The sequence below is a fragment of the Tigriopus californicus genome, chromosome 6 (genome assembly GCF_007210705.1).
Source record: "Tigriopus californicus strain San Diego chromosome 6, Tcal_SD_v2.1, whole genome shotgun sequence".
NCBI lineage: Eukaryota > Metazoa > Arthropoda > Copepoda > Harpacticoida > Harpacticidae > Tigriopus > Tigriopus californicus.
In genome coordinates, this window is record NC_081445.1 from 11,520,400 (window position 1) to 11,545,092 (window position 24,693).

Genomic DNA, 24,693 nt, shown 5'->3' on the forward strand with positions numbered 1-24,693 from the left:
ATGAAAAGGATGATTGGGCGCGCGAAGAGAGGCTTCATCCTTCTCTCATGGACGAAGAATTGCCAAAGTACTCCTCGTATAAAAGACGTCGTGTGTTCATGAAGAATCATCAATCCCCTCTTGCTTGAGATTCAGATAACAACCTCAAAATGAAGGTAGACTGCCTCTTTTTGTGACTAACAAGCTTTTTCCTCAATACTGTTTCCAATTACCATAAACCTCTTGTTCCTTTCTATAGACCTTTTTTGCTCTCTCTGCCCTTTTGGCTGTGACTGTGGCCGCTCCTGCTGATCCTTACCATCCTGCTCCATACCACCCTGCCCCCTCATACCATGATGGACCTGCTTACTACAACTATGGGTATGCTGTTCATGACGATTACAGTGGCACCAATTTCCAAGCTAGTGAGAATAGCGATGGTTATGGCACCAAAGGCGAATACAGTGTCCTTCTTCCCGATGGTCGCACCCAAACTGTGACCTACACCGCCGATGACTACACTGGTTATGTGGCTGATGTCAAGTACGATGGTTATGCTAAGCCCGCCCCCTACCATCCTGCTCCTGCTCCTTACCACCCTGCTCCTTATCATCCTGTTCCTGCTCCTTACCATCCTGAGCCTACTCCTTACCATCCTGCACCCGCCTCTTATCATCCCGCCCCTTATCATCCCGCTCCTTATCATCCTGCTCCTTATAATGGTTGAAATGTGTTTTTCGTCAAAAACTTGTTTTATACTATTTATCAACTATTATTTGACACTGACGAGCAAATAAAACAGTCTTCATTACAAAATTGACTGCAATCAGGAAACAGCTTTGATCATAGGTGTTTGAATCATTTGGTTTTTAGCATGAGTTCAATGGTAGATATGAACATCAAACAACACAAGTTTAGTTAACATTTGCCCTTAAAAAGATGTTGATATTTGGATTGAAAAGTAAATACGTTTGCTATGGATTTTTTATTATTTGCAATTTGAAAGGGGTCCTAAAACAAAACCATCAGGATCCTCCTGCAACGATAAGGAATAAAGGTAATGCGTCACGAAGGCAGTGCTTTAGAAAATTTGACACAAAATCTGGAACTATTACAACACATTCTTTACTGAAAATTGAGAAGCTCTTTGATTGAAAAATGAGTCAAAGCTTGTTTTCTGCTCAAAGTTAATGCCAAAAACAGTGATGAGCGAAAATCGATAATCATGTACAAAGATATATCTATACGTAAACATAGATGGAAATATATCTTATTTTCTGACCCCCACTTATTCATTTTTTTTGAATGCATGTCTCAAAGGTTGGTGACAACATCATTTTGTTATGATGTTTCATAGGAGAGATAACAATTTTTGTGGAGTTGCCAATAAAAACAATTTCAGTGTTCTGTCCACATACAAATTCATTTTTGCTGCCAATTCTTGTCATTCCATCTCTTTTTCTACGTTTGTCCAATTTACCCTTCTTCCTTACATTTTTTTTGCTCACAAATTTGGCTCTGATTTTGAACAATTTGACTAGCTGATTATGTCGGTTTTTTCAGTTTTTCATAATCACTTCTCTTCAGATTTGAAAATCCATTGCTGTTCAACAGACATTTGAATTCTATTGTTTCCACTAAATAAAGCGGAACTGAAATTCGTTTACGATCCACTAGGCCTCAGATTTTTGTTAACCCAGAGTAGTTGAGGCACTACAGTGCTTTCTAAGCACGTTCGCCAGACATTTTGTACTTGGGTGCCGGGGTCTGAGGGATGAGCCCCACCCAGCCAGCGAAGCTATTCATTAATCTTCCCTATAGTTGTATCTTTCTAAGATCCGATAAGCATTGTTGTGTTCAAATCAGTTTGGTTGGAACTGGGGACCTCTCTTGCGTTAGAAAGAGCGTTAATCACCGCACCAGGTCTTCTCCCTTATTTTCCCCAACATTTTGTTAATGGCACTGTTTTCACCAGTTTTTGCTCAAAGATGCCCCCTTATACAGATATCCAGACAATTAAAAAAATTGTTATGCTCTCATGGGAGCTTTGTGAGATGACTAAACATTTATTGAGTAGAATGAGTTTATATAAGGGTGACTAGAATAGGAGATATGAGCATACAATCACACCAACTCCCTTTTCGGGGATGGGAGAAATATCATCGGGTCATCCGGGGTCACGCGAACTTTTCATGCATATATCTTTCTTTTACGAATGTATTCAGCCCTTTTGATTAAAAGAGAGCTGGAGTAATAAAGTTTTCTGTATGATGAGGACCATATTTTGACGACAGATGGGACAAACTCGATGTTTTCTGATAACTAAGAAATTGCAGCCGATTCACAGCCACCCAGTACACCATTGTTGGCATAACGCAGCACCATTCAAAAATAATGGCATTTTTTTTCAAAAATTACTTTTCTTGAAGCTGTCACAACATAGTAAGTGAAAAATCCGCAAAACGAAATATCACTTTTTTATGTTAGCATGACTTGATGTCAAACCTTCTGTTTTTTTTGGTTTTATTTTGATGCTTTCTTCGACTTAAAGGAACACCAACTTCGCCAAAAAGGTGCAAATACAGGTGAAATTTGCAAAAAGGCACTTCAGTGACATTTCGCTTTCGCTTTGCATGTGCAAATTCACGTGATTTGAATGCATATTTTCTACCAATGAAAGCTATATTTATCTACAAGATTTTCGTTTAGCATACTAATAAGTGATAACACTGTATCCAATATCTTCTAATTTTTCAAGAACAACAATCAAAAAGAATGAAGGTCTCCATTGAAAATGAAGAATTGAAAAAAAGAGAGCGGAGTGGTCGAGGAGGTAAGGTCGAATCCGAAGGCATTTAACTCTTATGCAGACTCTAAGAGGAAAACGAAACACCCTGGAAAACCTTTTGAAGTCCATGAGAAGGCAATTGGCAATGCATAGTTTATGCCTAACATGGTTGAATATCAGTTCTCAAAGATGTTTTCGACTCCAATAAGTTCATCTCTAGCTCATTGCTCTAGAGATGAATCTGTTCAGATTGGCCAGGCTAGTCAAGTTGAGCTACTAATTGATCTTGTTGTCGCAGGTCAAGATGCTTTAGAGGCCATCAGAAACTTGAGGCTTTCTATTTCTCTTGGCTCTGATGGTGTGACATCTCAGTTTCTGATGAGATGCTCACAGGTTCTTGCTCCTGTTTTCTCGTACTTGATGCGTTGCATCTTGGACCAGGGCAAGTTCCCCTCTTCTCTGAAGGTAGCTCTTGTTGTTTGACTCTTTAAAGGGAAGGATAAGCCGCTCCCCACTACCAACAGGCCCATTTCTCTCACTTCGAAAATTCCCCAGGTGTTTCCAAAGTTCAAACTTATTCAATTTCTTGAAGTCCATGAGTCTAGTGAGCATGAGCACGCTTCCTCAACTGATTGTCTTTGACAAAGTAGATCATAAGCTCTTAGTTTGCAGGCTCCATGATATAGGGATCCAAGGCAAGGTTCTCAATTGCTTACGACGTTTCATTTATGGTAGGAAGCAATTGGTTAAGGTTAAGGGATCAATTGGGGACATCCATGATGTCAAATAGGGTGTCCCTGAGGGCTCCATTTTGGGTCCTCTCCTTTTCATCATCTTCATTGCTCTACTTCAGAAGCGTAGTATAGTAGTAGTAGTACCGTCAGTATCTCTTTCCATGGTGATGACTCAAAGTTAGTTTGTGATAAGTATGGCCAAGATTCAAATAGCCTTACAACGGATCTACAAATCGGATCTACTCTTGGGTCCTTGAAAATAATATGGCCTTAAACGGATTGAAATTTCCTCTCAATGACCTTTACCCAATGGCTTATCCAATAAATGTCCCACCCAAAATGATAAACGAGACGATATTCAGCAAGTCTCGTCCATGAAAGATTTAGATGGAGTCCTCCACAATAATGGAAAGTTTGATGGACATATCCAGTTGAAAGTTGGTAAAGCTTTTCAAACATGTGCTTGGATATATCGCACGTTTAAGTCCAGAGACAGCATCACGATGCTAAATCTGTACAAGTCGATTGTTCGGCCACATCTTGAATATGCCTGGCCCATTTGGGCTCCAATAAGTTCAGCAGGTTTGCAAAAGGTCCAACAAGTCCAAAGATGTTTCACTAGGAACATCACAGGATTGAGAGAGCTCTCGTATTGGGAGAGACTAAAAAATTTGGGGCTGTACAGTGTTCAGAGAAGGTACGAAAGGTATCTGATACTGTACGTCTTAAAAAGTATCCATGAGCTTTGTCCCAACCCAAGATTTAGAGTCAATTCTGTTGACCGTAAAAGCTAAATGTGCGTTTTGAGAGCACCTTCAAGCCCTCGAGAATCCAGACTAGTTCGAACAATGAAGTCCATCTTTCTTCTTTCTCGGGATCAATCATTACATATGTTCAATTTACCCCCCTCAAATAATCGTAGGGAGTATGAACGTAGGTGTCAATCCAGTAGCCTCCTTTAAGTTAGATTTGGACAAAAATCTCAGATTTGAGAGGATTCTGAGGATTTGTTTGTCAAATACCCATAAGTGGAAAAGAGATTTAAAAAGTCTTTCTTTACAGTTCTTCACAATGCTTGGACGACTCCAAAGAACTTGAAAAATGATGTTTTGTAAAATTGGGAACTCTGATGAGAAGACCTCGAAAACAAGTTGCCTTTTTGGTCGAAAAAATTGTGTTTTATAGTTGAGAAATATGCGAAAAAGGTGTAAATAAGCCAAAAAAGAAGTTGCAATAATGCAAAAAGATCGTTTCTAGCCCTTTTTAGCCTCTTAGCTGTCTTTTTATCGGTTACAAAGTTTAGGCATCCCACTGTTTTTTCCAGACTATCCATTGAATTAACAAGAAATTTGAAAAAAAAACCTTGCAATTTTCGACATTAGGACACGTTTTCAGTTGATTCAAATGCCATGGTAAATATTTGACTCTCTTCTGGAGCGTACTGTTTTGGTGCTAAGGGTGCCTTTGTTTTCAAAATACTTTTTGTTCGAATCAAACCCATGATGGCAGATGTACAGTTCAACCACATGCTCCCTGTCTTTGCATAATTTCCCAAATCGAAAGAAGGGAGTTGCATTTGATGTATTCAATTCATTTGTAGACTAAATATTGTTTAGCGTTTAAGTGTCAACAATTAGACAAATCATAATCTTTCATTTCAATTACACTGGGGATTACATTCCTTGCAGCGGTTAGTGAAGCCAGGGAAGATCCAACCAAACCAAAAACTTTTGCTGAAAGGTGCTGACTGAGGATTTAACCAATCCTCTGATCATACTGCATAGAAGTATATGAAATGGTTCCAAACAAGGAACAAGTGAAGAAGCCAATGGGTAAGGACCCAAATGACAATTAATGGGCAAAAAAGGTCGGAAAATGTGACAAATACTGAAAAATGGTCAAAAAAGAGCTGAGAAAGTGGAAAGTGGCAAAAAAAGTGACAAAAGTATTTTTCAGGCTTCACCTATTTTTCGAGGTGTACCAATAAGATAATCAAGCGTGAGAACTACTTTCACTTGTTTGAGACTACACGATTTGAGATTTCGAATGTGAAAAAAGGACAGAACAAAAATGTATAATGCCGTTAGATAAAACAAAGTAGCTTGATAATATCCAATCTAATTTCAACACCTGAGCACCTTTTTCAACCTTAAAAAGTGTCAGCCCGTTAAAGTAAAAGCCCGTTGTAGTGAAAATTTTCCTTCTTCCAAAAAAGTTTAACCATAACAGGGATTCACTATTCACAAAAATTAAAAATTAAAATCGCCAAAATATGTTCTTCTTGGTGGAAAAATTCTTTAATGTTTGTTAGTAAGTAGAATAGATATATCAAGTGCAGGGCTTGATCCGTTAACGCAAAAAAGTAATGCGTTACAGTTAGTGTTACTTTTTAGAAAAACCGTTACCGTCATCGTTACCCGTTACAGGGACGCTACCCCTGGACGACAATCTCCCTTTTTTGCATAACAGAGGAAGGCCGACTTTTGCTCAACTCTGGGTGCTTGAAGTTCTTAACTAGCATACATATAACTGGCTTTAAACGTTCTATGCTAAAAGTTAACAATGAGTAATATTTAAAGTGACTGTCTGATACGACAATTCAATGCCTAAAAATGTAATTATTCCAGCTATTTGTTACAAAAATGAACATTTTTCTGGAGAAAAGCACATTATTTACTCTTACTGGCAGGATTTCATTGAGCTGTCTTTCAATTTTTTCTGTGACAATCATGTACAAAAATGAAAACTGTTTTATTATTAAACAATATAAATTTACCATTTGTACATGTTGGTTTAGATCTCAAATACGCTTTAACTTTAAAACTGAATTGTGAGAACATTCATTCATAACCAAAGAACGTGATTGTCAACCCTGTAGTCAACTACAATTACATTATTGCAACCTTTTATCATGACATTACAAAGTTTAGACCAATGTCTTTATTGAAGGTTTCTATTTCCAGTAACAAGGCGTTGTTAGGGCAAAAGATAGGCAAGCACAATTTCATATTCACATGGGTTTATTATGATTGGCACAATTTCAAAGGAATAACTTAATTCGCACTTTGATGTCCTTTTACCTATCTTTTCACTTTGGTGTTGGCAAATTATTGTGGTTCTACTCTCCAAAACACAATACAAAATATAGTGCAAACAGTTGGAGCTCCAGGATTGGATCTGTCAGGCTTGAGTAGCAATTGCGACCTGGACATGGTCCTTCAACACTGATTATTGAACACAATGGTCGCAAATGCACTTGAGAACTTGGGTTACTGATCATTCAACGTTTTTTATGACAGAATGTTCCGGCCAATGAAAGCTATAATTGTTGTTTTATCTAGTAGCGTGGATTGTCAAGTTGGCAAGCAACCTGTATGTAACCGTCCGCGTTAGCCCAGCTGTCCTTGCCCGTTATTTTTGAAGGAAAACAGGACCTAAAACGGCGAAAAAAAGCTTATGCGATCTTATTTGACGTTTAGTATATATGACGTGAAACAAACGACTCCTGCATTTATCTATTTGATCCCATCAGTGGCAAGTAAGTAATTGCATTTGAGAGGAAATTTAAAAAATAATCGCTCGTTAAGTAAAGACGAAAGTAGCGGTAATGGGCAGGCAAAAAAAACCGTTCCGTTACCGTTATTTTTTCAGAAAAGTAACGCGCTACCAGTAGCGTTACTCAAAAACTTGTTACTTCAAGCCCTGATTATATGGTATAAAATATTTCGTTTTGGTTATAAATAACTGTTACTAACTTGTAGTGCTGGGGCGAGTCCAGCAAAAGTCGGACTTTTTGCGGACTCGCTGAGTCCGGCAGAGTCTCGAGTCTTTTACTAGAGTCAGTTTCATCAAAAAGACTCGTCTTGCGAAATTCTAAGAAAAAATGAAGAATTTTTTTTTTCAGAGTCCGGACTCGAATCCGGCCAGTTTCTCCAAAATCGAGGAAAATACTCGAAAGTACTAACAAAACTACAAGTGACCTCTCAAAAATGTGATGTGAAGTAATCAAACATTGTTGCTTACCTGAATTGACGATGCCAAAACGTGCAAGTACACCATTGTGCATGTTTTTACTTACAACTTTACTCATCCTACATTGGCAATTTAGCACATTGTCCAGATTCTATCAGGTCGTCCCACTAGTCACGCTAAAAGGTTGTTCAATAACTTATTGTAAAGCCTGGCCCAACCCAAGGATGGCCGCTGTTTCCATCAAGAGTCTGCATCTTCAAAATTGAAACTTGATCCTTGAAGTGGCAGCTGACTGATGACTTATCGCCACTTTTTGAAAGGTCACTTGGCTACTTTTCAAAACAATGAAGGTAATAAAAACCCAAAATACAACTCATGATATTAGACGAAAAAAACTTTCCATCGGTTTCGAAAAACGTGTAGAAACCTGAAATCAAGAGCAATGAGTTCAAAAACAGCTTTTTTTTTAAGCTTTAATGCATTTTTTTGGTATGTTGGTGATGAGCTTGTCGCAGTTTATAGAAATGCAATGTTAGATGTACAGTTCCGTTCAAGGATGAATGACTTAAAGATGTAGTCTATTAAGCCTCAAAAGTACGACTGACCCCTCAAAATTTGATGGTGATGTCATGTTCCTTTCCAGCTTCAATGTCCCAATAAACAGGGTGGATTTTTTTCATTAAACTCTCTTGAATCGTGACATCGCACTTGATTTTACCTCATATGCCAAAGTAGCCGAACTAGAGTAGTTCAGATCGGGATTGGGAAAGACTCGACTTATATCCAATATGCCGTGACATGACTGTGGAGCCTCCAAAGAATCCATTTTGGAAATAACTTAATTTTTGCAGAAAAAGATTTACGATAACGTAAACTAAAATGTCGATCAAAATTGTATCCCCTAAGTACGTGAAATTCCTACATAAGTGAAGAAAAGTGCTGTAACGGATGTTTGTAATACTTCAACTCATACTTGTTTGCAACATCATAGACCATATTTATCGACCGTTTATTTGACTCAATCCTGGGTCTTCAATAAGTAGCAGGACTCAAAATGTTTAAGATCAAAAAAGCAAGTATAATCTGCTTGATATCTAGAAATGATCACGGAGAGGACAAATGATAGGCGTTTGCGTACAAATGTGGTACCCATCAACAGTTACTGTGTTTTTGTCTTGGAAAACAAGGCATTTATTCTCCAGGCTCGTGGTTAATTGGGCTGTAGGTTTAGACGTGAATGAACGACAAAGACAATGGCTCGATTTTTCGCCTTAATCACTTCGGTTTTGTCGTAATGATCTGTTCACGACTTGCCATTCAAAGACGAGTGACAAATAGTACGGACCGATGTACTGTATACACAATACATACACACCTACGTACACATTCACCGTTTACTCCCCATTTGAGTACAAGGATTGTATTGGTGTATGCTAAAGAGACTGGTGGAATAGATATGAGTGCAATTAATAAACATCAAAATTGTGCATATTTTATTGCTATTTGCAAGCAAGTTCCAAGATTGGACTTGAACAATACAACTCCAATGAGTTAATTGTGTTGGTTTGAGAATATAGGTAACGAAGTCCTAGCTCTTTTAAAGTACATTATTGGAGAGCGGAATGTTTTTTTTTTCAAGTGCATATAATGTGTTTAAAATTGGACCAAAAGAGAGTTCTCCTGTCTTGAGTTTTTGGAAAACATTTTTAACTATTCTTAAAACTCATTCCCCTGTCATAGTTTTATAGTAAAATGTTCATTTTTTGTCTTTTGGGTATTTTTTAGAATAAAACACAACAAAATACTTTTCATACTCTCAGGACAAAATCAAGTTATCATTCACAAAAAATATTACTTTTCTTTAGATTATTAGTCATTAACAGTATGGGCATTAAAACTGGATGACAAAAAGAATTAGCAAAATGTGCATAGTTTGAACTGAATTTTAACATTGATTTCCCCTTCCGCCCTCCCAAGAACTCAATATCTATCTCAATTAAAGATCAACTTTTAAATGAGATGACGATTTTGAAAATTCAAAGGACATGAAGCTGGTGTTTTGATACTGAAGCAGAATTCTTGTGAAAGTGGTCACTTTTAATATTTATACTTTATCTGATGTTACGTTCATCAGATCGTTGTTACAATTCTAAATCATAATCTTAACAAATACCTCTGTTTTTATGACTGCATCATTGATGAAATGGAAATACTTAACCTTTGTAAAAAGATGCTGAGCTTTCTTTTCTTTAGAAATACCTAATAGCTCTCACAGATATGATTGTTCCGCCCGTTTTATAAAATCATCGCATTTTTTCAATTTTGTATTTTTTACCAATTTAGCTTGGAAGTCACTTTGACATCTACTTTACGTATAAAAATCGTATTTGAAAAAGGGGCCGAAATGGCATTTACACATGGAACAAACCTGTAGCCTCCCAAAGCCAACGTTTGTTGTTGTTTCCCAAGGAAACAGATCGGCATTGGAAATCACTTTGCGCTCAAATCAAACCACATTTAACTCTGCGAGCCACGGTCCACTACTTCCGCGGACTTCTAGAGATGTGGACTGCGAACGGAAGCCAAAATTTTGTATCTCCTAAACCGTTCATCTTATTCCAATTAAGCACTTGATACGACCACAAGATCTTGTTGAATAGATGGGCTTGGCCAAATTTGAGCCCAAAACTATGTTTAGCGAACTCAGGAGATATGGTTAAAGTTATGTAGTAAACAATACATAGATTTTGAATTTTTCGGCCTGCTCTTGGTCAGCTACATAAGCTTTTGACAACATAACTTTGAAAAAGGATCTTATTTACATTTAAGAAATACAAAAATGACCTATCTTTAATTGACTATATCTAACATTTTAAATTTCTTACTTTAATACGAAAAGCGGTTCAGAGCTGCTATGACCAAGAGCTTGGGGGGAAGTTCGTTCGCAGTCCATATTTCTAGAAGTCCGTGCACTATGACAAGCATACTTCTAGACAGATGCAAAAAATATTCTTGGTGTAATGTATTTCTCCCTAAAATTCAAAGAGACTTATTTAGATTTTGTGGATCGGGTAACATCTTTTAAACCAATTTAAAGTTAGCCTCATCATCCAACTCAAAATCGTTGGCAGACTAAACATCATGTAATCTTTAATCATTAACAAAAACAAATAGACAATTTACAATCTTTCATTTGGATAGATTCCTTGCAGTGATTACTAACCCCAGTGAAACCCAAACCCAAGAAGTTATATTGATGCCTGGCAAATGGTTCACCTCTAGGTGTTCATATTTTATGAGCCCTGTAGAAATAGCTAGTTTGTGTTCTCAAAACACACGTCAATTTGATTGCCCTGGACTGATGTGATCCCCGAGGATTCTGCTGATGGATCTCAGAGTGCCAAAACATTATTATCTGATCAAGGCATTTCAATAATCAATTGAGAGCTCATCACCGCACACAGATCCTCTGCTCGGACAACACTTTATCATTGAACTAATGATCTCCAGAGCCACATACTGTACCCTACCTCACCATAGTACGTAGAACACATCACATAGCATCTGTTCGGGAATGACGTGAGATCAAAAACAAAGATGTGTGCTTGTGCGTACGCTTATTGCTGAAGTCGTTGCCATCAACAACAAAATTGCCCTCCTGGAGCTCGGTTAAATCTGTGGGAGAAGATTGGCCCACTAATACGGTTTTCCACCCGGCTGATAAAATCTGGATGGTTTTAATGAAATAAGAAGCACCCTGGAGTCCATGAACAACACCTTGGGAAATGTCAGCATCCACCTCCGCCGTCATTGTCGTCATCCCAAAAGCAGTTTCATGCTCAAAAGATGAATTCAATTATTCGGTGACTTACATATTCCAAATGGACGGGATAGGTCTGTCTCATTCTCAGACACGTGGTGGGCCTTAGAATAAATCATCCAGTCTCCCCCGTAAATCCATACTAAGTAAACCTACGGAGTTTCAACTCAATGATCGATATCAGAAAAGCAACGGGCCAAATTGATGTTCTAAAAATGGATTGGGCTCAAAATGAGACGTAGCTTTGTTATTGAAATTGAGACTAAAAATATGTGTGTTTGGCAAATGTTCGGGAAGAAATTTTATAACAAACATTTAATATTTTAGTGGTAGAGCGGAAGATGAAGAATTATGATATCAGAAGAATTGTCAATAATGAAAATTATTTTTGCAAACCGAATCAGTGTAGCTGCAAGTCAAAGTTGATGTCTAATTTTTGTCTCAATAAAACTATTTCTATCAAGGTGGTGAAAACCGTGTCTTTCTTGAATTTGTGAATAAAACAAAGCATAATTTCTTTTGAAAGCCATTGTCAGTCATTTGCACAAGTCAAGCATATTCAAATTACGATTTAGCAATACTCATTGCGTATCAAGTAAATATTATTGAAACTCGTCATCATAAGATTAAAACCAATCTGGAAATATGAACCCAATGCTTAAATTGCACTAATCCAGGGTTTTTCAAATCAATTTCATCAATTTTTTGTCGGCTATCCTCTAAAAAAATACTCAAGCCTCAAATTTGATTGGTCTACCTCCACAAAACTTTCAAGGAGGAAAGGAATACTCGCCAAACATGCCCTCTTATAATCAAGCACAATATTAGGCCAAATGAGCCAGATGTAAAGGTCAGTTATCGAATTAACTGAGCAGATCAGCACAAGCTCACAAACAATCAGAGAAGGCGTGGTTTGATCGTCAGGGACACATAATCCACTTTTATTCCCAATTTCCTGCTTGACACGATTCCACAGCAACAAATGAAACCGTTTTTAGACCAAAGTCGACATCGTTATGATTGTAATTGTTATTATTGCTCATGTTTCTGTATGACCTTTTCATTCTCATGCCTGAAACCCGGACACCCCTCTGCGCTCGACATCAAGACACATTTTGAGGGAGTTCTGCAGGGTGCAATGCTCGCTCCATTGGTTCCTATCGGATGCTCAATTCCTGCACTTAGTCACATTGTGATGAATCATGGCCGTGACTAGACAGGTTCCTTCAGTAGACTCGCCACGGGTCAGTTCTATTCAGGATCGTTTCGTGACCTATTGGAGCGATCGGAAGAATGGGACCAACTTGAGCATGACAGAATGTCAATTGTAGATTCCATTAATAGCGTATTTTTCTGTTTATCCTTGATATCCATTTACTAACAGGAAGATGTACAATCAAGATAGGAGCAATCAAGGGACGACATTTTCCCGATGGTTGACCTTTTGCCTCTTCAAATACATCGATGTTAACAATAAGGGAAAAATACTTGAAGTAGCAAGAGGTTTTTTTGTTAATTGATGCCTGTATCCTAAGAATGTGGGTGTCACTAAGAGGTTTTGCCCACTTCCTCATTTTGATGGGTATGCTAGAAAACCCTGAACACTATGGTTAGCACGAATTTCTGGTTCCGATTCGAAAAGGTTCTAAATGAATTAATTGCTTGGGCTATTCCCTCATCTTTAATTTTATTACCTCTGACCTGATCTGACAACTACTCCATCGAACATTTAAAAAGTGACATGACTATTTTAATCATGAAATCTTTTCTAAATATTCGATTGAATCGCTTCTATTCAAAGAGCTCTAGATTATTTTTCAGCATTCTTGAAATACAGAACAATCACAAATTTGAAATCGCACCTCAGAACGCTTTGGCTATAAAATGAAAAAATGTGTTTTATCAAGCTGAATTTTGTCCCCTTTTGCTTGAGGGTCTTTAACACTGCAATAAAGAATCACGGTTTCTTGAATTCCTTCGTACCTCATCGGCTTGCCTTTCAAAGTGGTTACTTCGTCCAGTCAATTTTGGTAGCACGGATAGAGTCAGGCCTACTAATCGCTCTTGAGAACTAGGCCTAAGAGTGCCAAGAAAAATGAGCCTCGTAATCGGCGGAAAAGTTCAGGGAATTCATACATTCTTTGCCGACTTTGCCGGGCTAATCATTTCAGGAAGCGTCTACCTTATTCATCTCTCAAGTACATTCACCTTTAATGGAGTCGTTAGTTAGCTTCCCTCAGTTGGTTGCTACTTGTGATCGATTCTGGTCAACCATTGAAAGACTTTGTTTATTCAGATGCAAAGAAGGATCAAGAGGTTCCTTTACATTACTTCCAGTGAGCATTAACTCAGTGGTGGTAATGATGAGGAGACACACACCATGGATGGATGGATGCAATTTCGGCCCAGGTGATTGGCTGGAAAACCGACCATTGTTGTCCAGTCCATTCATGGGAGAACCAATTCTTATCTCAATTGGTCATACTTGAATTGAAATGACCAGAATTTGCTACTCATGCTGTGGCTGATGCGACAGTTAAACAGCATGTACCACCAACCTACTTATGTGTGAGATATCTCTTCACTCAAATTCCAAAGCCAGTCAATCGTGCCCGAAAACAAAACATCTGAAAAGGCATGAGAAAAGTCATGGAGTTAACTGAATGTTGCCCTGGATAACTGGAAAATTATTCCAAAATAATTCCAACAACGACGCTTTCCTGAACGATGTTGGGAGTAGATAGAAAACGAACTCAAAAAGCCGGCTTTCATAAAAGTTTCCCTCTTTAGAAAATAGCTTCTGAACAACACCTCTTTTAATAGGTGACATTTTTTTTAACCAATTACTAAGATGTAGTACAATAATTATTGGCCAATCTGTGTTTATTTGTATTTGAAAGCTCACAACATCTTCACAGTCAAAGCATGCAATTTCTTCATCTATTTAAAGCGCCAATGTAAACAAATAAGGCGTCAAGTTATCTTAAACGAATATGTGGATAAAAGGATTGAACGCTCTCAGGCAATATGCCTGACAACCGCGTAATAATTGGTAGACAGTGGTTCACGAGCCGCGTCAAAATTGCAGATCATGGCCTAATCCTTCAAGTCCAGTCGTGAGTCTTCAAGTCTTCGAGAACGATGTGCGGGTTAAGTATGCACGTATCCTCTCAAGTTCAGTTAGGTCTCCCATATCTGCCAACTTTTGGATCTACGTCCATTTTGGTTTCCATGCAATAGAAAGAGGGAAGACTTGTACACTGGAAAAGAAGATGTAATTGTGAGAGGGCATTTTTTCAATGCATGGTTAAATACTTCAAGCTCTTGAATTTTTCAAGACTAATTTGGCATAAAAGTAACTTCTTCCTGAAAAATGGGGAAAAAAACTTGACTTTGAATTTAGTGCTGGTAAATACTAATTGTTAAAAATTTGAAAAAAATTGTCTAAGTATTGATTGTAGATCCAAACTTTGATTCCTGCATTTGTGAAAAAGAACTGCTCCCGTCTGTCAAAGCCTTTAGGATATTTATTTAAAAGATCGATCTTTGCCCAATAGTTCTATCGAGTCTTCCGCATGCGAGGTGACGAAAGTCGTGGTTTCAAGTGAGTAATTGATTAAGTTGTTCTCATGCGTGGGTTTTATTAGTGTTTCCTTCTTGAGAGCAAAGATGGTGTGGTTACACAAATTATGATCAATTTATTACCATTCGCAGAAACTAAAAGAACAAAAATAGTCGATCCCATGAATCCTTTCTATACTTCTCTTTTACACCTTTCTGAATTTATTATACATTTTGAACAGAGAGATAAAACTTTCAAATCCGTTCACTGAGTTCAAACGAGCTTAATGATAATATGAAAATAGTAAAGCAATTAGGGAACATTTCTTTCCTTGCTCTTGCTTCTTGATTGGAATGTGGAAATTTGAAATGAAGCCACTTCAATCTATGATAAAAGAGCTTGAACCAAAATCGAATGTTTCTCAAATAATGGGATCATTTTTTAATTAACCCTCTTCAATGCGACAAAAAGCCGAGTCATAAATGTTTTGCAAGTGGCAGCAGTTTTATTACGAGGTGTTTATATCGACTTGTTTGTGGGAAGTGCAAATCTAATTTGATGACCCTCCCATTAACGCCGCTAGATTCCAATGGTTCAAGCTTTGGCAAGAAATAAAGATCTGAGGAGACATACGTCAAAATTCATTTTAAAGGCGCACTAATTCAGTTTGTCTGATCTTGTACGTCATCAGCACCTTAAAGAGTGAGCAGTAGTTTTTTAAAGTAGTTTTGTGCGCCTTATCATTACCAAATATCGAATGTGAGAAACCACAAATGAGAAGAGAAAGTATAACACATGTGCATCTGTTGACTGTCAAATCATTCTTCATTTGCCTCTCTGGTCAAAGCAAAGTATTGTACATAAAGGCACATAAAGGTACGAAAACAAGAGCAAACGTGAGATTATTTGCCTTTAGAAGGCAACATTGATGCAAAAGCATGGCAATTCAATATGTTGTGGGCTCATGCTGACAAAATATGGCAGGACAAGAAGATATGCGGAACAAATCATATTTTGCCAGCATGTACCGGGTCAGCCAAAAATCCGATTCCGCTTTTGAGGCCTCAAGCTCATTCAGTCATTTGATTTTGATTGTTATTGGATAAGAAGAGACTGCATCACATTCAAACATATTATAGATTTTCAAATTGGCAAAAAACTAATCCTTACTTTGCACCCCTGTCTCTGAAAGTGTCATTGATCTGCCACAAGACCAACCCAAAATAAATGTGATTCTAAATGACCTTAAGATATTTAGCTTTTTTGCGTTGATATCTTTGAAATTTCAGTTTTACAGGATTGAGTTTGCGACACCACATGGACTCTTTTCTCACCTTAGGTTTCTTCAGTGAAATGAACTTTTTTTCATTATCTCCACCTCCACTGGCATCAATTGCAAGCATATCATAGCAATGATAAGAGAGCTAGAATCAAAATTTTGGCGGACCCTGAAGTCATATGGAAAAAGCGTGAAAACACTTGATATGAGGGCGTACCAAAATGAATTCCGCCAACTTAACACCTCTATGTACATCCTTAAATCGAGGCGTTTCTCTCTTGAGAGCTCTAGCTTGAAAGTGCATCATCCATAACAGGCCCAAACATAACGCTTCCCTGTTTTGACCAAGAATTCCACTTGCCAGATTTTTCATTGGAGGCCCGTTTCGTCTTGTACTTTGAAGCGCTCCAACGCATTTGCATTTGAAAATGTCAGCACGGCGAGTTCTCGAATCAGGCTGACATTTGAAAGGCAAGTGGTTGGTGGATGATGATAATAATTCGTTAGTTGTAGGTTGATGCACCACTGTCTCCCTGTCTGTTTGGCTTTAATGTGAGGCGCGTTGGAAATTGTATTAGCATATGAGGAAGTCTTGCGCATTATTGTCCACGCACTGTAGATGAGCGATAAAAATCGGGCCTTCTCGTTACACCTAACGGCTTATTGAGGCACAATCTGAGCAGAGTGCACAAGTAAAAATAATGAGTATGGATTTAGTCACATCCCGATTCGGCACTCTAAAGTTGTGGTGCCAATTAGTGCGATCGTTTAGATCTCCTCCCGGATCAATATTTTTGAAGTCATCAAATTCAGAGTTTTCAAAAAGCACGGAAGTATAGATGTACAAATAAGCTACTTGACAAGACAAGATGAAAGAAAAGTGTCGAATGGATTCATTTCGTTTAATACGTCTTTGAAGGACTGATACAAGGATATCCTTGATTTTGGTTGTTGTGATTTCTTTCTCACTTCATGGAGATCCGAACTCATTCATCGTTATTGAGATGCATTGAAGAGCCGTCAAAGCGACTAGGACCAAATCAATTGTGGCAAAATATAAGACCTCCATTTTGAAGAGCAATAGGGCCCTCGACCGAAAGTTGTTATTTTTGCATTTAATGGGATTTTTTGTCACGTAAAAGTGTTTTTTGCGTGAGAAACTTTACCTTATAAGAAAAGTCTCCGAGGTTTTTTCTCTTCAAACTTTTTTTGTTAATAACTAGAGACCGGATTCTAGAGGAGAAAACAAAGTGTTTTAACAACAATACTTTTGCAAAACCTACCCTCAGGACGCGCCAATTTAACGCCACTGGTAACGCGTTACTTTTCAGAAAAAGTAACGGCATGATCGAGTATAGTGATTGAACATTCACATTCATGACTGGCTCTCAACTAGGTTTTGAGACACAATTGTACATATTGTAATCAAAACTCACCCAAAAACTTAAATTACTATTACTCCTTTTTGGAATTGTACCACCTCACATAAACCTTGGGAAATCTTGAGATTATCCATCATATCTCATAAGCTTGGTTTCCGGCTTTTCAAAAACAAAATAAAAGTTTAAATGCCAAAGTCCTCACTATGTTTTGCCTTGTTTACGGTTGTTTGTTTGTGTGGATCTATACAGAGGGCGCTGTTTATCGCGCTGAAAAGCTCAATTGATTCAGAAACGTCAAACATTCAATCCACCCAAAAAAGGATGTGAATTCACTCGACTTCAGTTCTATTGTTTGCTTGTGACTTCAATTTGAAAGTCAGTGCCGCTGCGTTCAATAGTTCATCTTATTTTGGAATCTGATCCGAAGACACAGGAAGCGGCTGAGTTTTGGATGCAAGGAAGAGATGAAGCTTACTACGTTTACGTTTACGGTTCATCTGAGAAGACGCATCTAAATTTGATCTGTTGGAGGTGCAAATCTAGTTCACCGACAATGACCTTTAATCACATTTGAAGAGGTCCCGGTTTCATGGCGAGACACTAGAGAACAATACACGACATGTACTTACATTACACTACATACACGGGGTTCTTCCGACAAGAACAAGGCATACATCAGGACGTCGTGACACCAGATCTATTGCAGTAAACTGACACATTTGCCTCGGAACAGGGTGTGCTTATAAACGTTTGATTTTCTTTCGCACTAAGCCATAATACAAGAGCAGGTATTTTGGAGGAAAAAATGTACAAGCTCAGCTTCAGCCTAAGATACAATGGCAGGTACTTGTCAATGAATGAATAAAACCCTTAACTCGGCATACCCCAATGATTCCTTTGTTGGGATGAAATGAAAGTGGGTCCTTTAACTCGTTCTTTCACCTCTTGTCCGAGAGCTGCGCCTTGGCCGTACAGCAGAAAGTGGGTCCTTTAACTCGTTCTTTCACCTCTTGTCCGAGAGCTGTCTGTCTCCCGCAATTTTCAAAGACCTCTCCCTTACAATCGAGGTTGAGTGATAACAACATCTGAAATTGTTTGTCACAACATAATGTGCGTTGCTTGTTTCAGACCTTGAACACATTATCCTGATACTGACCATGGCCCATCGCTTCCCTTATTCCGAATTCACTCACAAATGGACCTTGAAGAACCTCGGCATTCAATTCGAATCCGAAGACATCTCTCTGGATTCAGACGAATTTGAAGTTCCATCACCAATTGGCACCCTCACCAAATGGAAGCTTCACGTTTATTGTTCCAGACTTTGCCCGGAGAGCATGGTGAGGATCTATGTCCGGTTAATCAATCTCAATGATTGCCTCTGTCAGGGCAGATACACCCTAAAGTCCTTCTATCAGGACAAATATATCCGGGATCATGAAACCATTGCTCAGAGTGAAGAGCATGGATTTCTGTCCCAAAGTCTGAGATTTGCTCCCAAGAGCCAAGACGAGAAATTCCATTTCCAAGATCTCTTTATTGGTTGGGCTGGAGGAGTCTCGGAGTATTTGTCCAAGACCATTTTGGTTCAATTCCGGATCTTCGGAATCATTCAAGATGTGACTCCAACGATGAAGAACAGGAACAGGATTAGTTTGAGCTTGGAAGAAGATCTCAAATGGAGGGTAATCATCTTTTTCATCTACCAAAAGCTGCTGGAGAACATCCGACGTGAGTTGAAAGAGCGATGCACTGCTCAGATCATCTTGGAAGCTGAAGAGTTGGACAAGTTTGAGGATTACTCGGTGAAGGTCTATGAAAAGTTACTCAATTTTGCTCGGTCCAAATCATCCCAACCTTGCCAAATGGCCTTGAACTTTGAGGTTTGAACCCATGAACATGAATTTTATATGTATATTCCTTCCAAATGGGTGACAAATTTTACACTTCACCATTCATTTTTTTATCAGATTAGTTCTGAAAGTTAGATGGTCAGGTAACGTTGATAAAATACTTTATTTGAGGCACCACGCTAATTTCAACTGTAACGTGTTTTAATGCCATATTGTTAGAATAAATCTTGGTTTTTAAAGAACAGCCACTTTTTGAACTTAAAGCATTTAACGAGAGAAAGCTGACCAATGAACGGTGGTTGTTAGGAAAATGACATTTTGGACGGCCAGCTCAATTACTCAGTTTTCAGTTTTCTTCGAGCTTTTAAATAAGAAGAAACAATTTATGGAGAGAACTTTTTCACGTAAATGGAACCGATCGCAGATTTCTCACATAAACATTTTCATATTTCGACCGATTCCTCATTTTTTTGTAAAATTGATTTCCAAGTTTTTAATACTTTTTTTACTTTGATATGTTTCCTACTCAACTGATAATCTGATTACATAATTTCAATTGGAGAAAATAATCGCTTTTCGGAGTTTGCCAATAACATTTAGCGGTCATAAAGGATTTTAGGGAAGAACATCAACGGAATGCAGACTAAGTTTTCACTAAACCTATGCTTTTGTCACTTTAGGTGACATCATGACTGACGTCTATGGATGTGCAAAAGGTGCAAATAGATGTGGCCAATTAAGCAAATAGAAATGCGTTAAAAGTTGCCAAAAATGCAAAAAACATGCACAAAACCTTTCCAAATGCAACTTTTGGTGCGAATCACAATGGGTGCAAAGGACCAAGCGGGGGAAAATGGTTTTATTTTAAAACCATACACCAGGCTCAGCCAACTTCTTGCTGAGCTCCATGAGGCAGATGACTAGAGGTATCTTGAGAAAGGAGAGGGACATCAGTCATGGAATCAGTGCGTTTTGTAGCCAGGATGAGAAATTATGAAAGAAGAGGCCGGAAGTGGCAGAATATCATGCAAAGAAGCTGGCAGAAAATGACAAAACAATCTTTTGTCGCATTCAACACCATTTTATAATACTTGCATATGTTTTCAATGAGGAATAAATTTGGAGGTTTAATGATCTTTTTTTCTCTTTGCTTTTTCTCGGGCTATTCTAACCACTACAAGGAATATAATCCCCAGTGCTATTAAAATTGTCTATTTATTACCTTTCAATAATTGTATGATATTTGGTCTACCAACGAATTTGGGTTTCCCGCTGGCAGTAAAAAAAAAAACAAATGGGCCGGTTGGCCTGGTTGCGGCCGCTCGGGCAAGTGTGAGCCGAAACGAGATTATTACATTTATTAGCAATACCATGGTCTCCATCACGGTTATCATGATTTAGAATAGCAAGATCAATCTCTGCATTTCAAGTATCAAGTCATTAAAATCAACGGAACTGATTCTCCTCTCGTACTGTCTGAGTTGGCAAAGCTCTGCTCAACCCAGCAAAATGCTCCGTCGATTTAACGAGATGATGGTACGTGAAACACAGAAATTTGCCGACTAAGCAAGTAAGAATATTTTGAACGGCATGAATGCCTTGGTGTCACTGTATTGATTCTAAATCATAACAACCATGTTAGAGACCATGACATTGCTAAAAAATGTAATAAACTCGTTTCGGCCCAAACTTGTCCGAGCAGCCGTAACCCAGCCAAACGGCCCATTTCGCTTTTTTTAACTGCCGGCGGTAAGAAAAGAATGCAAATCCCTAAACCTCCAAGTTCATCCCTCATTCGCTTTCATGTCTGACTTAAGCAACGAACTTCTAGAAATGTGGACTGTAAACGAGCTTCCCCCAAAATCGTCCTGCTCTTGGTCATTACAAATCGGAGCCACTTTTCGAATAACAGTAATAAAATAAATAACGTAGATCCCTTCAATAAAAGACAGGTCATTTTATATGATTTCCTTGTAAAGTGGTTCGTTTCAAAGTTATGTTGTCAAAAGCTTATTTAACTGACCTAGAGCAGGCCGAAAATTCGAATTTCATTACATAACTATGGATATATCTCCTGAATTCCCCTAGCATATTTTTGGGCTCATATTTGGCTTTATCCTAGACATGCTGGGAAGGGGATTTTGCATTGATGCAAGACACTGACCAAGAATTGTCTCTCAAGTTTTGCCACAACAATCGGTCATGAACAGGGTTGCCTTGATCTAGGCGAATCTATTTTTAGTCAAAATGACTTGATAGTAATTGAAATTGTATGCCTTACGGATTCAAATGTCATTTCGATGTGAATAACTAGTTGTGCATTTGTTTTGGTTACTATTCAAAGCTTTTGGATAATACGTTTGCTCCAATCAAAAACTGCACCACATTTTTTTAATGACAGGTGTTTATTGCTTTCAAGTAGCTAGCATGAATGAATGCACAATTAGTCTCCAGCATAAAAGCCAATATCAACAAACGGGTCGGTTCGCACAAGGATTTGGTAGAAATTCCTTCAAAGTCGAATTTTTTGCCATCAGTGGGTCCCTGACTCAAAAAGATGATTTTTCACTTTTATTCCAAAGCCTCTGTTAGTGGTGGCTTGTGTTTTGTTTATTTGTTTGTTAGGAGTCAGGCAGCAGATTGATAACTGCGTTCTGATAGAGGGTGTCCCAATTAAGGGATATTCCCGCTCCTTAATCATTTTTACTCTTGCCCCCGTAGATCCAGCAACTCCCATATGATATAGAGTCCTTCAGGAATCCGAGGAGCTGCTTTAGAGACTATCTGGGCATATGTGGCTTGTGTTTAGGAGTACAATCAGAAACTGGTATGGCATTTCATTTGATTTTGTGCCCAGCTTTTTTTTATTAAGAGAGGTCATAAAGGCAATTTTAACTCATTTTTGGTCCAAAATTGCGCAAAAAGCAAATAAAATTACCATTAAGGTGAAATCCGTCAAATATGCAAAAAAACTGAAAAATGCCCGATTATGCAAAAAAGAGATGCTAAACTTTAACTGAGAATAATTCAAAATGCATCGGCAAATAAATGAAAAAAAGAATAAAAACTTTTTTATCAACCTTAAAAAGTAAACTTAGAGGGGTAAAGGCTTGCTTTAGTAAAAAACTTCTATTTCCAAAATTCTGAAAACTTTCACTTTTAAAGCCTCATTAGTTTCAATGTGCACTATCGCCAATCAAAAGTTTGTCATTTTAAGGGCTTGTTCTTGGTATAAAGCCAAGGATTTGCTTTTCATCATTTAAAGAAGCAAGTGCTTGATAATTTCTTTTTTTCAAATTAGGTCCTCTCACTTGGACAAATAAAGAAAAAAATCGGCATTCAAAGAAGCATGTCTCGTTGGATCATTGCTCAGGTTATCTAAATATTTTTGGGCAATATTTTGTCAGCGTACTGTAATTGCACTGTTTCTTTGCAGATACATTTTTATTGACCATTTGGACTTTGAGCTTTGTCCATGCATCAGCCGACAACCGAGCAACCATGCATATTGTTTCTTATAACGTGACATGTCTCTTGTTTTCAATTGTGAGGCCTCCTTTCAATTCAAAACTACTACCAATATACTACAGGGTGGATTTTACTAACAAGTAATTAATTACTCTCCCTCATGACATGCACTTTGGACATTTTTATATCAAACTTGACTGAACTTTACTGCATCTTCATCAAATTCACAATTAACAGGTTTTTAGAGGAGAAAATCATTTCATCCAACCAACTGACGAGCATGGCCATTTAGGACAGGATTTCTTAAAAGTCAGTTTCTGAGTGTGCCCGTAGCGAGGCTGGTCATAGGAATTTTCAATAATCCTTTTGTCCATGAGTGGCAAATTTAATTAATCTTTTTTATACTGAAAGGGAGTTCATTGAAGAGACTAAATCCAAGACTAGATATACCTAGAGCAATTTTCAAAGAGGCAATACATGATTTTTGTTTTTGACACTTTATTCCGTTCACCCTGCACACTTTCACTTGCGTCATTCTGAAAAGATAGGATGCGAATGAAAGATCCCACTTTTGTAGCCTTTCGATCAACATTTAAGGCCACTAAGTTTCACATCAACAGCTGGCACAGTTCGCCATCTTGGGCAAGGAGATGCTTAGGGTTGTCAGAATGGGAGTAGATTAAGACGTGGAAAAGTGAAAAAAAGCTTTTAGTATCATAAAATGCATATAAAACGGACGCTCACTGTTTGTTTTCCACCGTAGTTGCTTGTTGCTCTATCCCAAAATATACGAATGACCCTGTGGATGTTGGTGGATACAGTGGGTGTCACGCTTAGGAAATAAAGGGTCCATGCTGCGTTCAAAGAACAATTGTAATATAGTTTTGGCTCAAGAAATGAAATAATATTTTTAAAAAAACTTCTCAGAATCAAACATGGAAACCGTTTTATTTATTATAATTTCTTTCAGTTAACCTTTCGATCTCACAATTTATTATCTTATCTCCCTTATTCATTCACATTAGTATATATAAAAAACCGCTGAAACTCGTATGCTTAAAACAGCTTCCGAGGCGTGATTGCTTCTCAAAATCAAAGTTAGAAATAACAGCCTGATATTTGCCACAGCAATATTAACGATGAATACATCTACAAGAAGTATCCAAGAATGCGTGGCGTATTCCCAAGAAAATTGTAAACCAAGATCCATTGAGTGATGGCATTTCCAAATTGTGTGATTGTTAGACACACTCTAATATTTGTCCGAAGGTTTAAAAGTACTTCTTAGCCCTTTTCAATGTCCGTGAAGAGAGAGAAGATGTTCGTTCGTCCTCTTTAAAATGATGGCGAGTTTTGGGCTCGTGACGATGACAAGTCTAACGTCGTCCATCTTCTCGTTGGCGTTCCATCATTTTTACGCCGTTAGCCTGTCTCATCATTTGAAACGTGCCCAAGCCCAACTGCCGCAACCCTCTGCTGAAGTATAGTCCGACCAGTAAGTGAGATTTACACAGCCAAATAAAGACTCATGTTGAGCTAATAAAGTCAGCTTAAATTTCCGAGGATGCTAATTTTTACAAATTTTCTGGTCCATTTTCCTCTTGAAATCAGATTGACTGGCCAAGGGTGACCAAAAGGATGATCTGTTTAAACGATCAAAGGTGCTACATTCTATGGGGAAAAAGTTTGTGGGTTCTGAAGCATGAGCAGTAAAAATATTTCAGCTCGAACAAACTCCTAGGTCAATAGCGGTTTGCTCTTTTAAGGTCTGGCAAAGTCATGTAATAGGAATATGTTTTTTGAAGTGGCCCATTTGTATTTTTCTACCTCCTTGCTCTTGGTGGCTCTTTATGGCG

At 38.0% G+C, this 24,693-nt stretch overlaps 2 protein-coding genes across 2 annotated transcripts; both read left to right on the forward strand.

The window, feature by feature from the left end:
* Positions 1 to 804, forward strand: LOC131882013 (cuticle protein 8-like). Its single transcript, XM_059229030.1, has 2 exons — positions 1 to 155; positions 239 to 804. The coding sequence occupies exons 1-2, from the start codon at positions 150 to 152 to the stop codon at positions 704 to 706; spliced, it is 474 nt and encodes a 157-aa protein (XP_059085013.1). The 5' UTR covers positions 1 to 149; the 3' UTR covers positions 707 to 804.
* A 17,162-nt stretch (positions 805 to 17,966) lies between these two features.
* LOC131881832 (uncharacterized) lies at positions 17,967 to 19,613 on the forward strand. The gene is made up of 2 exons (XM_059228803.1): positions 17,967 to 18,137; positions 18,645 to 19,613. The coding sequence occupies exon 2, from the start codon at positions 18,674 to 18,676 to the stop codon at positions 19,403 to 19,405; it is 732 nt and encodes a 243-aa protein (XP_059084786.1). The 5' UTR covers positions 17,967 to 18,137; positions 18,645 to 18,673; the 3' UTR covers positions 19,406 to 19,613.
* Positions 19,614 to 24,693: the final 5,080 nt, after the last annotated feature.

Coding starts and splice junctions, on each gene's coding strand:
- LOC131881832 (XM_059228803.1), top strand. CDS start 18,674: ATGGCCCATCGCTTCCCTTATTCCGAATTCACTCACAAATGGACCTTG.